The sequence below is a fragment of the Amblyraja radiata genome, chromosome 4 (genome assembly GCF_010909765.2).
Source record: "Amblyraja radiata isolate CabotCenter1 chromosome 4, sAmbRad1.1.pri, whole genome shotgun sequence".
Lineage (NCBI taxonomy): Eukaryota > Metazoa > Chordata > Chondrichthyes > Rajiformes > Rajidae > Amblyraja > Amblyraja radiata.
Window position 1 is genome coordinate 120,280,370 of NC_045959.1, and position 15,899 is coordinate 120,296,268.

General features: G+C 46.2%; 1 protein-coding gene across 1 annotated transcript in view; it reads right to left on the bottom strand.

The window, feature by feature from the left end:
* The window catches only part of LOC116972538 (SREBF chaperone), a 72,726-nt gene that overhangs the window by 2,050 nt on the left and 54,777 nt on the right, over nt 1-15,899 (bottom strand). Inside the window, exons 18-20 of the mRNA XM_033020358.1 lie at nt 13,433-13,515; nt 5,350-5,516; nt 3,292-3,372 (exon numbers count right to left, since the gene is read on the bottom strand). Coding sequence (XP_032876249.1) covers nt 3,292-3,372; nt 5,350-5,516; nt 13,433-13,515 — 331 coding nt within the window. The remainder of the gene's footprint in view (nt 1-3,291; nt 3,373-5,349; nt 5,517-13,432; nt 13,516-15,899) is intronic.

Here is a 15,899-nt window from a genome sequence, read left to right on the forward strand (position 1 = left end):
GGCTGGCACGGTGGCGCAGCGGTAGAGTTGCTGCCTCACGGCGCCAGAGGTTCCATCCCGACCACGGGCGCTGTTTGTACAGAGTTTGCACGTTCTCCCCGTGACCTGCGTGGGTTTTCTCTGTGATCTTCGGTTCCCTCCCACACTCCAAAGACGTGCAGGTTTATAGGTTAATTGGCTTGGTGTAAACGTGAATTGTCCCTAGTGTGTGTAGGATAGTGTTAATGAACGGGGATCGCTGGTCGGCGCGGACTTGGTGGGTCGAAGGGCCTGTTTCCCTGCTGCATATCTAAACTAAACTAGCTGTAGTTATACAGCTGTGGGTGGCACAGCACCAGAGGCCCGGGTTCGATCCCAACTACGGCTGCTGTCTGTAGGGAGTTTGTACTTTGTCCCTGTGACCTGCGTGGGTTTTCACCGGGTGCTCCGGTTTCCCCCCCACAGTCCAAAGACGTACAGGCTGTGTTGAAAGATATCATAGATGCTGGTTTATACTGAAGATAGGCACAAACTGCTGGAGTAACTCAGCGAGTCAGGCAGCTTCTCTGGAGAAAAGGAACAGGTGATGTCTTGGGTCTGATCCCTACTTTCAGTCTGAAGAAGGGTCGCGACCCGAAATGTCACCCGTTCCCTTTTCTCCACAGATGCTGCCTGACCCGCTGAGTTACTCCAGCACTCTGTGATACGTCACCTATCCATGTTCTCCACAGATGCTGCCTGACCCGCTGAGTTACTCCAGCACTCTGTGAAACGTCACCTATCCATGTTCTCCACAGATGCTGCCTGACCCGCTGAGTTACTCCAGCACTCTGTGAAACGTCACCTATCCATGTTCTCCACAGATGCTGCCTGACCCGCTGAGTTACTCCAGCACTCTGTGAAACGTCACCTATCCATGTTCTCCACAGATGCTGCCTGACCCGCTGAGTTACTCCAGCACTCTGTGTCGACCATTGGTTTGTAGGTAAATTGACTTCTGTAAAAATTATAAAATTGTCCCTCATTGTGCCGGATAGTGCTAGTGTATGGGATGATCAGTGGGTGGCGCTGTATTGGTGGGCCGAAGGGCCTGTTCCTATGTTGTACCTCTAAAGTCTAGAAAAGTCCCACAGGCAACCTTGTGGATGTGGGGAGGATGTTTCCACTAGTCCAGGACCAGACATCATGGCCTCAGAATTAAAGGACATTCCTTTATAACAGAGACGAGGAGGGATTTCTTTAGTCATAGAGGGTGGTGAATCTGTGGAATTCATTGCCACAGACGGCTGTGGAGGCCAAGTCAGTGGATATTGTTAAGGCAGAGATAGATAGATTCTTGATTAGTACGGGTGTCAGGGGTTATGCGGAGAAGGCAGGAGAATGGGGTTAGGAGGGAGAGATAGATCAGCCATGATTGAATGGCGGAGTAGACTTGATGGGCTGAATGGCCTATGATCTTGTGAACTTGCTGATGACACACTCATAACAGGCGGCCGAGTTGATACGGAGATGGTGCAAGCGAGTAAACAAACACGAGATAGTCTGACTTAAGCAGGAATGACGGTGCTAAAATAGAGACAGCTGCCAACTGCTTAAAATAGATGTTTTTACTTCTCCATGAAAAACAATTACAACACTAAAGTTGAGGCACAAGGAACTGCAGATGCTGGAATCACGAGCAAACACAAAGTGCTGGAGAAACTCGGCGGGTCAGTCAGCACCTGTGGAGGATGTGGACAGACGACATTTCGGTCTGGTCGCTTCTGCAGTTGTACAGGGCCCTAGTGAGACCACGCCTGGAGTATTGTGTGCAGTTTTAGTCCCCTAATTTGAGGAAGGACATTCTTGCTATTGAGGGAGTGCAGCGTAGGTTTACAAGGTTAATTCCCGGGATGGCGGGACTGTCATATGCTGAGAGAATGGAGAGGCTGGGCTTGTATACTCTGGAGTTTAGAAGGATGAGAGGGTATCTCATTGAAACATATAAGATTATTAAGGGTTTGGACACGCTAGAGGCAGGAAACATGTTCCCGATGTTGGGGGAGTCCAGAACCAGGGGCCACAGTTTAAGAATAAGGGGTCAGCCATTTAGAACGGAGACGAGGAAGCACTTTTTCTCACAGCGAGTGATGAGTCTGTGGAATTCTCTGCCTCAGAGGGCGGTGGAGGCCGGTTCTCTGGATGCTTTCAAGAGAGAGCTAGAAAGGGCTCTTAAAGATAGCGGAGTCAGGGATATGGGGAGAAGGCAGGAACAGGGTACTGATTGTGGATGATCAGCCATGATCACATTGAATGGCGGTGCTGGCTCGAAGGGCCGAATGGCCTACTCCTGCACCTATTGTCTATTGTCCTCAGCCGAGGTGTTGAACGTAAACATCGTCTGTCCATTCCCTCCACAGATGCCGCCTGACCTGCTGAGTTCCTCCAGCACTGCACAGACTGCTAAAGTGTGCAATGCAGCAGGGAAAGAGGCCCTTCAGCCCACTCCGACCACCAATCATCCCTTCACACTAGTTCTATGTTATCCCGCTTTCTCATCCGCTCCCTACATACTTGGGGGCAATTTACAGAGGGGCCGATTAACCTACAAACCCGCACGTCCTTGAGATCTGGGAGGAACCCGGAGCACCCGGAGGAAACCCACGCAGTCACAGGGAGAACGTGCGAACTCCACACACAGTCAGGATGGAACCCGAGTCTCTGGCACGGCGAGGCAGCAGCTCCACCCGCTGCGCCACTGTTATTAATTGAATGTTAAGCAAATTCATAATTCATATGCATTCATTTACAAGTTTATTTTTACACAGTGGGTGCCTGGAACGCGCTGCCAGGGGTGGTGGTGGAGGCAGATACGATAGTGGCGTTTAAGAGGCTTTTAGGTAGACACTTGTTTAAGAAGGAACAGCAGATGCTGGAAAAACCGAAGGTGGACAAAAATGCTGGAGAATCTCAGCGGGCGAGGCAGCATCGATGGAGCGAAGGAATAGGTGACCCTTCGAGTCGGGACCCTTCTTCAGACTGATGTGGGGGGTGGGGGAGGGGGGAACGCCCCCCCCCCCACCCCCACATCAGTCTGAAGAAGGGTCTCGACCTGAAACGTCACCCATTCCTTTGCTCCATAGATGCTGCCTCGCCCGCTGAGATTCTCCAGCATTTTTGTCTATCTTAGACAGGCACATGGATATGCAGGGAGTGGAGGGATATGGATCGCGTGCAGGTAGATGAGAGGTGATCTGGGCATGGTGTTCGGCACAGACACTGTGGGCTGAAGGGCCTGTTCCTGTGCTTGTCCTGTTCCACGTGGGATGTTACCTGGTCTATGTAAACGGCAGTGATCCCTCCAGAGTGGCCCTGCAACGTATAAAGGCAACACGAGTCCTCAAGTCGAAATATCTGCAAAAGGAAGAGATCGTCAGAGGCAGCACGAATAACAATTCTCAGAAATCACTCCCTTCACAAACAAAACCCTGCAGCTAAACTTGCCCTTTTTAAGTTTAGTTTAAAGCCACAGAGCGTGGACAATAGACAATAGACAATAGGTGCAGGAGTAGGCCATTCTGCCTTTCGAGCCAGCAACCGCCATTCAATGTGATCATGGCTGATCATCCCCAATCAGTACCCCGTTCCTGCCTTCTTCCCATATCCCCTGACTCCGCTATCTTTAAGAGCCCTATCTAGCTCTCTCTTGAAAGCATCCAGAGAACCGGCCTCCACCGCCCTCTGAGGCAGAGAATTCCACAGACCCACAACACTTTGTGAGAAAAAGTCTTTCCTCGTCTCCATTCTAAATGGCTTACCCCTTACTCCTAAACTGTGTGGCCCCTGGTTCTGGACTCCCCCAACATCGGGAACATGTTTCCTGCCTCTAGTGTGTCCAAACCCTTAACAATCTTATATTTCAATAAGATTCCCTCTCATCCTTCTAAACTCCAGAGTATACAAGCCCAGCTGCTCCATTCTCTCAGCATATGACAGTCCCGCCATCTCGGGAATTAACCTTGCAAACCTACGCTGCACTCCCTTAATAGCAAGAATGTCCTTCATCAAATTAGGAATGAATTTGCTGGAAACAGGCCCTTCGGCCCACCGAGTCTGCGCCGACCAACAATCGCACCGTACACTCTACGCACTCGGGAACAATTTGCAGAGGGCCAATTAACTTACAAACACGCACGTCTGTGAGATGTGAGAGGAAACCGGAGCACCCGGAGGAAACCCACGCAGTCACGGGGAGAACATAGAAACTCAGCATAGACAGCACCCGTGGTCAGGATCGAACCCGGGTCTCCGGCGCTGTGAGGCAGCAACTCTAGCGCTGTGTGCCATCCAACTCTATGCACTATCCAGTTAGCTAAAAGACTACATGATTACAATCAAGCTCGAAGGGTCAAATGGCCTACTCCTGCACCTGTTGTCTATAGTCCACAGTGCACAGATACAGAATGAAGGGTAGTCCAAGAGTCTCCAACGAGGTAGAAGGGAGTCAGAACCACTCTCTAGTTGTTGGTAGGATGCTTCAGTTGCCTGAACAGCTGTGAAGAAACTGTCCCTGAATCTGGAGGTGTGCGTTTTCACACTTCTGTACCTCTTGCCTGATGGGAGTTCTATGTTCTGTTACATGCAATAGACAACCAATACCAAAAGTAGATGTAAAATACTGGAGTAACTCAGCGGGTCAGGCAGCATCTGTGGAGAACATGGATAGGTGATGTTTCACAGAGTGCTGGAGTAACTCAGCGGGTCAGGCAGCATCTGTGGAGAACATGGATAGGTGATGTTTCACAGAGTGCTGGAGTAACTCAGCGGGTCAGGCAGCATCTGTGGAGAACATGGATAGGTGACGTTTCAGGTCGGGACCCTTCTTCAGACTGATTGAGAGGGGGAGGGGGAGGAACTGCATTTCTTTTCTATTACATCTTGTCTGCTCCACTGTGAAATCTCCTCAGGTTCCTGCCTCCTACAATCAGTCTGAAGAAGTCTCGACCTGAAATGATGTGGGGGTGCTATGGAGCGAAGGAATAGGTGACGATTCGGTCGAGACCCTTCTTAAGACTGATGTGGGGGGTGGGGGAACGCCCCCCCCCCCCCCCCCCCACATCAGTCTGAAGAAGGGTCTCGACCCGAAATGTCACCTATTCCTTCGCTCCATAGATGCTGCCTCACCCGCTGAGTTTCTCCAGCATTTTTGTCTACCTTTGGCTTGATGTAGATGTGAATTGTCCCCAGTGTGTGCAGGATAGCGTTAGCGTGTGCGGGGATCGCTGGTCGGCGCGGACCCGGTGGGCCGTAGGGGCCGTTTCCGTGCTGTATCTCTAAAACTAAAAAAAGAACAATAACTACCGACTTTAACGGTGGCTGACGTGCACTCACTCTGAGTGTGTGGTCCTGGCTACCCGTCACCACGCGGCCAGCCGCAGCTTTCAGGACCGTGATGGGCTTCTGATGCGCACAGGGAACGGCGTGGGTCAGCTGGCAAACAATGAGATCGTCACTGCTGAAAACTGGCGACGATGGAATGCTGGACCTGTTGGGGGTCCCTGCAAACAGAAGAGTTAGTGAACCCAGTGTGGAATTAAACTGTGATTTAACAATGTATAGGTGCATAGAATTAATGAACCCAGTGTGGAATCACCCATAGTCAGTCATGACCGAGGGGGGCCTACTATGTACATACATGCTAATGGAATGTTGGCCTTCATAACAAGAGGATTTCAGTATAGGAGTAAAGAGGTTCTTCTGCAGTTGTATAGGGCTCTGGTGAGACCACATCTGGAGTATTGTGTACAGTTTTGGTCTCCTAATTTGAGGAAGGACATCCTTGTGATTGAGGCAGTGCAGCGTAGGTTCACGAGATTGATCCCTGGGATGGCGGGACTGTCATATGAGGAAAGATTGGAAAGACTAGGCTTGTATTCACTGGAGTTTAGAAGGATGAGGGAGGATCTTATAGAAACATATAAAATTATAAAAGGACTGGACAAGCTAGATGCAGGAAAAATGTTCCCAATGTTGGGCGAGTCCAGAACCAGGGGCCACAGTCTTAGAATAAAGGGAGGTCATTTAAGACTGAGGTGAGAAAAAACTTTTTCACCCAGAGAGTTGTGAATTTGTGGAATTCCCTGCCACAGTGGAGGCCAAGTCACTGGATGGATTTAAGAGAGAGTTAGATAGAGCTCTAGGGGCTAGCGGAGTCAAGGGATATGGGGAGAAGGCAGGCATGGGTTATTGATAGGGGGTGATCAGCCATGATCACATTGAATGGCGGTGCTGGCTCGAAGGGCCGAAGGCCTCCTCCTGCACCTATTTTCTATGTTTCTAGAGTTAGTGAACCCAGTGTGAAATTAAACTGTGATGTATTTAGACAAAGGAATTAAATGTAACAATTTAGATGAGGGAATTAAAAGTAACATCTCCAAGTTTGCGGATGACACAAAGCTGGGCGGCAGTGTGAGCTGCGGGGAGGATGCTATGAGGCTGCAGGGTGACTTGGGTGAGCGGGCAGATGCATGGCTGATGCAGTATAATATGGATAAATGTGAGGTTGGTGGCAAGAAAAAGACGGCAGATTATTATCTGAATGGTGTAAGAAAGATTTGCAGATGCTGATTAAATCAAAGGTAGACACAAAATGCTGGAGTAACTCTGCGGGTGAGGCAGCATCTCTGGAGAGAAGGAATGGGCGACGTTTCAGGTCGAGACCTTTCTTCAGACTCTGACTGGTGTCAGATTAGGAGAAGGGGAGGTGCAACAAAACCTGTGTGTCCTTGTACATCAGTCACTGAAAGTAAGCATGCAGGTACAGCATGAAAGAAAGCTAATGGCATGTTGGCCTTCATTGCGAGGATTTGAGTTTAGGAGCAAGGAGGTCCTAGTGCAGTTGTACAGGGCCCTGGCTAGATCGCACCTGGAGTATTGTGTGCAGTTTTGGTCTCCTGATTTGAGGAAGGACATTATTGCAATTGAGGGAGTGCAGCGTAGGTTCACCAGGTTAAATCCCGGGATAGCGGGAATGACATATGATGGAAGAGTGGATCGACTGGGATTGTATTCACTGGAATTTAGAAGGAGGGTTGTGTAGAAACATATAAAATTCTTAGAGGATTGGAAAGGCTAGATGCAGGAAAAATGTTCCTGATGTTGGGCGAGTCCAGAACCAGGGGTCACAATTTAAGAATAAGATTCAGGCCATTAGGACTGAGATGAGGAAAAACTTTTTCAGCCAGAGAGTTATAAATCTGTGGAATTCTCTGCCACAGAAGGCAGTGGAGGCCAATTCACTAGTTGTTTTCAAAAGAGAGTTAGATTTAGCTCTTCGGGCTAACGGAATCAAGGGATATGGGGAGAAGGCAGGAATGGGGTACTGATTGTGGATGATCAGCCATGATCACATTGAATGGCGGTGCTGGCTCGAAGGGCCAAATGGCCTACTCCTGCACCTATTTTCCTATGTTTCAGTTTTTATGTATTTGTGTACAGCAAGAGTTAGTGAACCCAGTGTGGAATTAAAAGTGATTTAACAACATATATGTATATAGAAAGAGTTAGTACTGGCATTGAGGAATTCAAATGTATATGTACATAGCAAGACAGTTACAGTTGAACAGTTTCAGTTTAGATTACAGTCACGGGTATCGACTGTAATCTAACGAGTTTTGTTGCGTGCTAACCAGTCAGCGGAAAGACAATACATGATTACAATCGAGCCGTTTACAGTGTATAGATACATGATAAGGGTTACAAGAGTCATGGGCCTGTCCCACTTTTTCGGCGACTGCCAGCACCCGTCATAGGTCGCCGAAAATGTTCAATATGTTGAAAATCCAGAAAGACGCTACGACTCTTTGGGCGACTGAGGAGACGACTCACAACCGTACAGGCGACATGTCGCGGGGTGAAACCTGTATGGTCGTGAGTAGTCGCCCAAAGAGTTGTACCTTGTTCTGGTCGCCGCTGGATTTTCAACATGTTGAACATTTTCGGAGACTATGACCGGTGCCGGCAATTCGCCGAAAAAAATTGCGTAAGTGGGACAGGCCCTTTAGTGAACCCAGGGTGGAATTAAATCATGATTTAATAATGTGGATGTACATAGCACTTTTAACACAATAAATCATTTCACATTTCTTAACAAATGAGTTGTTTTTAAATTAGTACGACAAACAGGCAGGCAGGAGGGACTAGTGAGGATGGGACATGTTGGCTGGTGTGTTTCCACGCTGCAAGACTCTGACTATCACAGCTTTTAGACAATAATGTTAGAGGAAGTGATTGAAGGCACATCTGTAAAAGTAACTTTACTGATAAAGTAATGGACATAGGTTCAAGGTGACGGGGAAAATATTTAATAGGAATCTGAGGGGTGACTTTTTCACACAAAGGGTGGTGGGTGTATGGAACACGCTGCCGGAGGAGGTAGTTGAGACTGGGACTATCCCAACATTTAAGAAACAGTTAGACAGGTACATGGATAGACAGGTTAGGAGGGATTTGGGCCAGGTGGGACTAGTGCAGCTGGGACATGTTGGCAGGAGGGGGAAAGTTGGGCCGAAGGGCCTGTTTCCACACTGTATCACTCTATAACGATGTGTATATGTACAGAGCACTTTTAACACTGTAAAATGTGTCAAGTTTCTCAACAAACTAGTTGGCTGTATGACTGACAGGCAGACAGGCGCTAGTGTACATGGGACATGTTGGTTGCCATGGGCAAGTCGGGCCGAAGGGCCTGTTTCCACGCTGTATGACTCTATGACAGTTTTTTGACAGTAATGTTAGAGGAAGTGATTGGAGGCACATCTGAATAAGTAACTTTACTGATATTTTTAAAGTGTAGAGATCTATTAAGGCTCAGAGATGTGGAAAAGGCATTCCAAACACAATAGTGGCAAATGCAATGTTAGCATTTATTTCAAGAGGGCTTGTATACAAAAACAGGGATGTAATGTTGAGGCTCTACAAGGCGCTGGTCAGGCCACATTTGGAATATTGTGAGCAATTTTGGGCACCATATCTGAGGAAGGATGTGCTGTCTCTGGAGAGGGTTCAGAGGAGGTTTACAATAATGATCCCAGGAATGAGTGGGTTAACATATGACTAGCGTTTGACGGCACTGGGCCTGTACTCGCTGGAGTTTAGAAGAATGAGGGGGGGACCTCATTGAAATGTACAGAATAGTGAAAGCCCTGGATAGAGTGGGTGTGGAGAGGATGTTTCCACTAGTGGGAGAGTCTTGGACTAGAGGTCACAGCCTCAGAATTAAAGGATGTTCCCTTAAGAAAGAGATGAGGAGGAATTTCTTTAGTCAGAGGGTGGTGAATCTGTGGAATTCTTTGCCACAGGCTGTGGAGGTCAAGCCAATAGACACGATAGGTGCAGGAGTAGGCCATTCGGCCCTTCGAGCCAGCACTGCCATTCAATGTGATCATGGCTGATCATCCCCAATCAGTACCCCGTTCCTGCCTTCTCCCCTTCTCCCCATATCCCCTGACTCCGCTATCTTTAAGTATCTTTAAGATCTTTAAGATTTTTAAGTATCTTTAAGCCAATGGATATTTTTAAGGCGGTGATAGATAGATTCTTGATTAGTATGGGTGTCAGAGGTTATGTAGAGAAGACAGGAGAATGGGGTTAGGAGGGAGAGATAGATCAGCCACGATTGAAAGGCTGAGCAGACTTGATGGGCCAAATGGCCTAATTCTGCTTCTATCACTTACGACCTTATGAAAGTAGGGTGTATAATCATTGAAAGGTCAATCAACTATGAAGCAAGAAGATAGAAACATTTGAAGGGATATGGGCCAGGGCAGGCCAATGGGACTAGTTTAGCTGGCATGGGCGAGTTGGGCCAAAGGGCCTGTTCCCATGACTCTAATAAGAGATGAAAGGAAATACGGGATAGGGTTGTCTTGGAAATAATGCTAAACGGGAAACTGAGCTGACTCATCGAATTGTTGATTATATGTATAGTATGCAGGTTCTGTGATGGTTATTTATTACATTGTCTTACAAATGCTTAGAAGGTTACGAATTCAAGGACAACAATTTTGAAAGTTTAAAAAACTCATATCAAAAAGCTGTTGGAATTAGCAAAGAATGGAATAGTTTATTTTATTAATTTGTCAATCACGTAATCATTGAAATAGAATATGGAATAGAATACAGAATATAGAATTGATTCAAGGGTGTCGGGGGTTATGGGGAGAATAATAATAATAATAAATTTTATTTATGGGCGCCTTTCAAGAGTCTCAAGGACACCTTACAAAAATTTAGCAAGTAGAGGAAAAACATGTAAGCGGAATGAAATAAATAGTAGAGACATGACTAGTACACAAATTAAAGACAGAATTCAATTCAAAACACAATATGAGGCAATTCAAGCACAGATGAAAAGGGAGGGGGACGTGGGGCTAAGGATAGGCAGAGGTGAAGAGATGGGTCTTGAGGCGGGACTGGAAGATGGTGAGGGACACGGAATAGCGGATCAGTTGGGGGAGGGAGTTCCAGAGCCTGGGAGCTGCCCTGGAGAAGGCTCTGTCTCCAAAACTGCGGAGGTTGGACTTGGTGATGGAGAGGAGACCGGCTGATGTGGATCTGAGGGACCGTGAGGGTTGGTAGGGGGAGAGGAGGTCAGTGAGATATGGGGGGGCCAGATGGTGGAGGGCTTTGTAGGTGAGGACCAGGATTTTGTAGGTGATCCGGTGGGAGATGGGAAGCCAGTGAAGTTGTTTGAGGACTGGAGTGATGTGATGCCAGGATTTGGTGTGGGTGATGAGTCGGGCGGCTGCGTTCTGAACCAGTTGGAGTCGGTTGATGTAGGTGGAGCTGATGCCAAGGAGAAGTGAGTTGCAGTAGTCCAGTCGGGAGGAGATGAAGGCATGGATGAGTCTTTCAGCAGCGGGCGGTGTGAGAGAGGGTCTGAGTTTGGCGATGTTGCCGAGATGAAAGAAGGAGGTTTTAATGACATGGCGGATGTGAGGCTCAAGGGAGATGGTGGAATCAAAGATCACGCCAAGGTTGCGGGCCTGGGGAGTTGGGGAGACAGTGGTGCCGTCGATGGTGAGAGTGGGGTTATTGATTTTGCTGAGTGTGGAGAAGGTAGGAGAACAGGGTTAGGAGGGAGAGATAGGTCAGCCATGATTGAATGACGGAGTAGACTTGATGGGCCGAATGGCCTAATGCTGTTCCTATCACTAATGATCTTATGTGTAAGAAGGAACTGCAGGTGCTGGTTTAAACCGAAGAGAGACACAAAATGCTGGGGTAACTCAGCGGGTGAGGCAGCATCTCGGGAGAGAAGAAATGGGTGACGTTTCGGGTCGAGACCCGTCATGAAACCCTTCATATGATCTTCTACTCCATCTCTAAATATGTAAAAGGTGCACACATATAGATGAACACATACCCAAGTACTAGCTGAACGGCCTAATTCTGCTCTTATCACTTATGACCTTATATTAAATACAGGAGAGAATATATAAAATATATAATAGAGAATATAGATAATATAGAAGAGAATATAGATAATATATAGTTCGAACATGTAAAACAAAAAAAATTAAAAATAAAGCAAAATAACAATAAAATGAAATAATATACTGATTAAAACTCTGATCTTGTTTGTGTGTATATTTGTGTGTATATGCGTGTGTCTTTACATCTTCGCAAAAACTACGCAGTAACGATAACATTTTTACATATTCTGATTCACATTTTTCCCCTCTCGGCAGAGAATACCTTCACTGAACATTTTATGTTTTATTTCTCGACTTGATTGATTGATTGATTATACCTTTAATAATCCTTTACAGGAAATTACAGTGCCACGACAGCTTCAAGACAGACATAACACCACACATTTCCTCAAATGGCTTCCATACTTAACAAGTTAAAATACAAGTTAAAATACAAGTTAAAATACAATTAATTAAAAAAAAAGTGCAGTTATTTATGCACATTATATAACCTTATAGCAGCTGGTAAACAGGACTTCCTATGTCTCTCAGTTTTGCACATTGGTGCAATCAGTCTCTGACTGAAGATGCTGCTCTTGATCACCTTCAGGGCATGGAGTGGGAGAGTGGGGTTGGTCATTATAGAACCTAGTTTGTTCAGAGTTCTGGCCTCTGCCACCTGCTGGACCGTTCGTTGCTCAGCCCCGACCACTGAGCCGGCCTTCCTGATTAGCTTGTCCAGTCTGTTTTTATCCGCTATACGGGCGCCATCTCCCCAACAGGCCACGGCAAAAAACAGAGCACTGGCCACCACTGAATGGTAGACACTGCACAGTAGGGGTTGGCAGATGTTAAATGCCCTCAGCCTCCTTAAAAAATACAGTCGGCTTTGTCCCTTCCTGTACACCGCCTCCATATGACACTTCCATTACTGATTAAAGTTTACAAACATCAAAAGACTTTTAATTTAGAACGACCAGCTTTCACTGATGACGTCGCAATGGCTTGGCTAGCAGTGATCAGCTTCACTGAAGATTTCATCCTATATTTCACAAGTTATTCGCGATTAAAGCTTTAAAAATGTCAACTTTCACAAGATTTTTACTGTTAAAATCATTCCTGCCAGCTTCCAACACACTTCGACACAATGTTGTGACACAGGAACACTCTGAACTTTTCACCTCACGGGAGGGGGAGGGCGAATTGCTGTTGCAACATGCAGGGCAAGTGCCATTGGAATTTTTTTTTTAAAGAGCACTGCTGCGGGAGGCAGGGGAGTGATGGAATTGTACGTTTGGGAACGGCTTGAGCTGGATGACCACGCCTCCCGTGGGGGCTACGTGTTGGGACCGGGTGCGTTGGGGTAGTCTACACTTCGTCTAGAGAATAATAAACCTCCACACCACTCAGTAAATAACTTCTCATCAACATCACAAATTAAATCTTACATGTTCGAAAAGGAGTGGGAGGAAGTATACTCTTATTTATTCCAACCCCTTCTCCGCTACACATCAATTTATTTATTTATCATTTATTTATTTAATTCTCTATTTCGAACAGAATAAAAGAATAAAAAGCAAGTGTGAAACAGCATACAAAAAACAAAAACAAGAATATTTATAAAGTGTCATAAACAATATCCATAAATAAATGAAATCGTATGTATTAATTCACGTATTAATTAATCGTATTAATTCACAAACTTATAAGACTATATGAGAAATGAGGAGAAATTAGAATATAGAAAGATTACAGAAGAGAATATATAATAGAATGGCAGAGTATAGAAGGCTGACTTCTATGACAGCTCCAGAATTTTTTTGAGGTGCAATCAATTTAATCCCACACTCTGCGTGGTACATCAAAGCATGTTAGGCTCAGGATTAGTTAACGATGTCCCAACCAACAGTTAACAATGGACAAGGTGCATAATAAACGTGGGAGAAGGTCAGAAACAGAAGAGAAATAACCATTGCAAAAAAAAAATATCTTTGTCCTACCTCTGTATTGAAGCTGATTAAAAGTCTTATTGGTATCTAAACAATAAAAATCTAATGAACCATTCAGTCTGGCTGCAACAATTCTGTAAGAGAAAGTAGAGTTACTTTACTAAGCGCTGATTGTTTTGTGTACAGACATACAATAATTTCCGTGCTCTGTTTTGGTCCCAACATGTTTGCAAGCTGGCCAAAACAGTTTCATGGTAAATTTCACCACTGCTACTCCGCAGGCCACTATCACATGTGACAACCGTGGCTGATTTAACACCACTGATATGTCTTAAAATCTGCAAAGAATATGAAACAGTACAAGCATTTAGACACGGGCGGCACGGTGGCGCAGCGGTAGAGTTGCTGCCTTACAGCGCTTGCAGCGCCGGAGACCCGGGTTCCACGGGTGCTGTCTGTACGGAGTTTGTACATTCTCCCCGTGACCAAGAGTCAAGAGTATTTTATTGTCATGTGTCCCAGATAGAACGATGAAATTCTTACTTGCTGCAGCACAACAGAGTATGTAAACATAGTACACTGTAAACAATATGATAAACGAGAGAAAAAGTTCAGTGTGTGTATATGTACACAAACTCACAAGCACACACACATAAATATATTATATACATATATATATATAATTGTAGTGCAATAATAATAATAATAGTAATAGTCTATTGTAGTTCAGAGCTTATTTGGAGGTCGTTGTGTTTAATAGCCTGATGGCTGTAGGGAAGAAGCTGTTCCTGAACCTGGACGTTACAGTTTTCAGGCTCCTGTACCTTCTTCCTGATGGCAGGGGTGAAATGAGTGTGTGGCTCTGAAGATGCCGGCAGCCTTTTTGAGGCAGCGACTGTGATAGATCCCTTCGATGGTGGGGAGGTCAGAGCCGGTGGTAGACAAAAATGCTGGAGAAACTCAGCGGGTGCAGCAGCATCTATGGAGCGAAGGAAATAGGCAACGTTTCAGGCCGAAACCCTTCTTCAGACGAAGAAGGTCAGAGCCGGTGATGGACTGGGCAGTGGTCACAACTTTCTGCATTCTTTTCCGCTCCTGGACATTCAAGTTTCCGAACCAGGCCACGATGTAGCCAATCAGCATGCTCTCTACTGTGCACTTGTGCATAAGAGAATCCTCTTTGACATACCGAATCTCCTTAATCTTTTCAGGAAGTAGAGGTGCTGATGTGCTTTCTTTATAATTGCATTGGTGTGCTGGGTGCAGGAAAGATCGTCGGAAATATGCACGCCCAGGAATTTGAAGTTTTTGACTCTCTCCACCATCATCCTATTGATATAAACAGGATTGTGGATCCTCACCCTTCCTCATCTAAAATCCACAATCAGTTCATTGGTTTTACTGATATTGAGAGCCAGGTTGTTGTGCTGGCACCATTTGGTTAATCGGTCGATCTCACTTCTATACTCTGACTCATCGCCATCTGTAATTTGTCCCACAACAGTGGTGTCGGCGGCAAACTTGATGATGGAGTTTGCACTATGTCTGGCTACACAGTCATGAGTATACAGTGAGTACAGCAGCTGAGCACGCAGCCTTGAGGTATTCCCGTGCTGATTGTTAATGGGGATGAAGTATTTCTCCAATTCGAACAGACTGTGGTCTGTGGATGAGGAAGTCGAGGATCCAATTGCAGAGGGATGCGCCGAGACCCAGCTCCGTGGCAACCAGCTTGGAGGGGATGATGGTATTGAATGCCGGCTTTTTTCTCCAAGATCATCGGTTTCCCCCCCACACTGCAAATAGGTACAGGTTTGTAGGTTAATTGGCTTAGGTTTGTATGTTTTATTATAAGTGTAAATTGTCCCTTGTGTGTAGGGTTGTGTTAATGTGCGGGGATCGCTGGTCAGTGCGGACTTGGTGGGCCGAAGGGCCTGTTGCCGAGCTGTATCTCTAAAACTAAAAACGAAACAATAAAATAAAAAATAACTGTCTCACCAATTATTACACAAGATAGCAACAATTAGTTTGGAAATGAAGGAATAGTCTGAAGTTTAGTTTAGTTTAGAGATACAGCGTGGAAACAGGGCCTTCAGCCCACTGAATCAGTACCGACCAGCGATCACCCCATACACTGGTTCTATCCAACACTAGGGACAATTTTCAGAAGCCAATTAACCAGCAAGCCCTTGGAATGTGGGAGGAAACCAGAGCACTCGGAGAAAACCTACGCGGTCACAGGGAGAACATACAAACTCCGTAGTCAGGATGGAACCCGGGTCTCTGGCGCTGTGAGGCAGCAACTCTACTGCTGGGCCACCGTGCCGCACTGTTTCATCGGAAAGGGTCCTGACCCGAAACGTCACCTACCCATGTTCTCCAGAGATGTTGCTGGACCCAGTGAATTACTTCAGCACTCTGTGTCTTGTTTTGTAAACCCAGCATCTGCAGTTCCTTGTTCCTACTAGACATAATGGTCTCTGCAAAATGTTTCTAAATAACTATCAAGGTGTTAAAC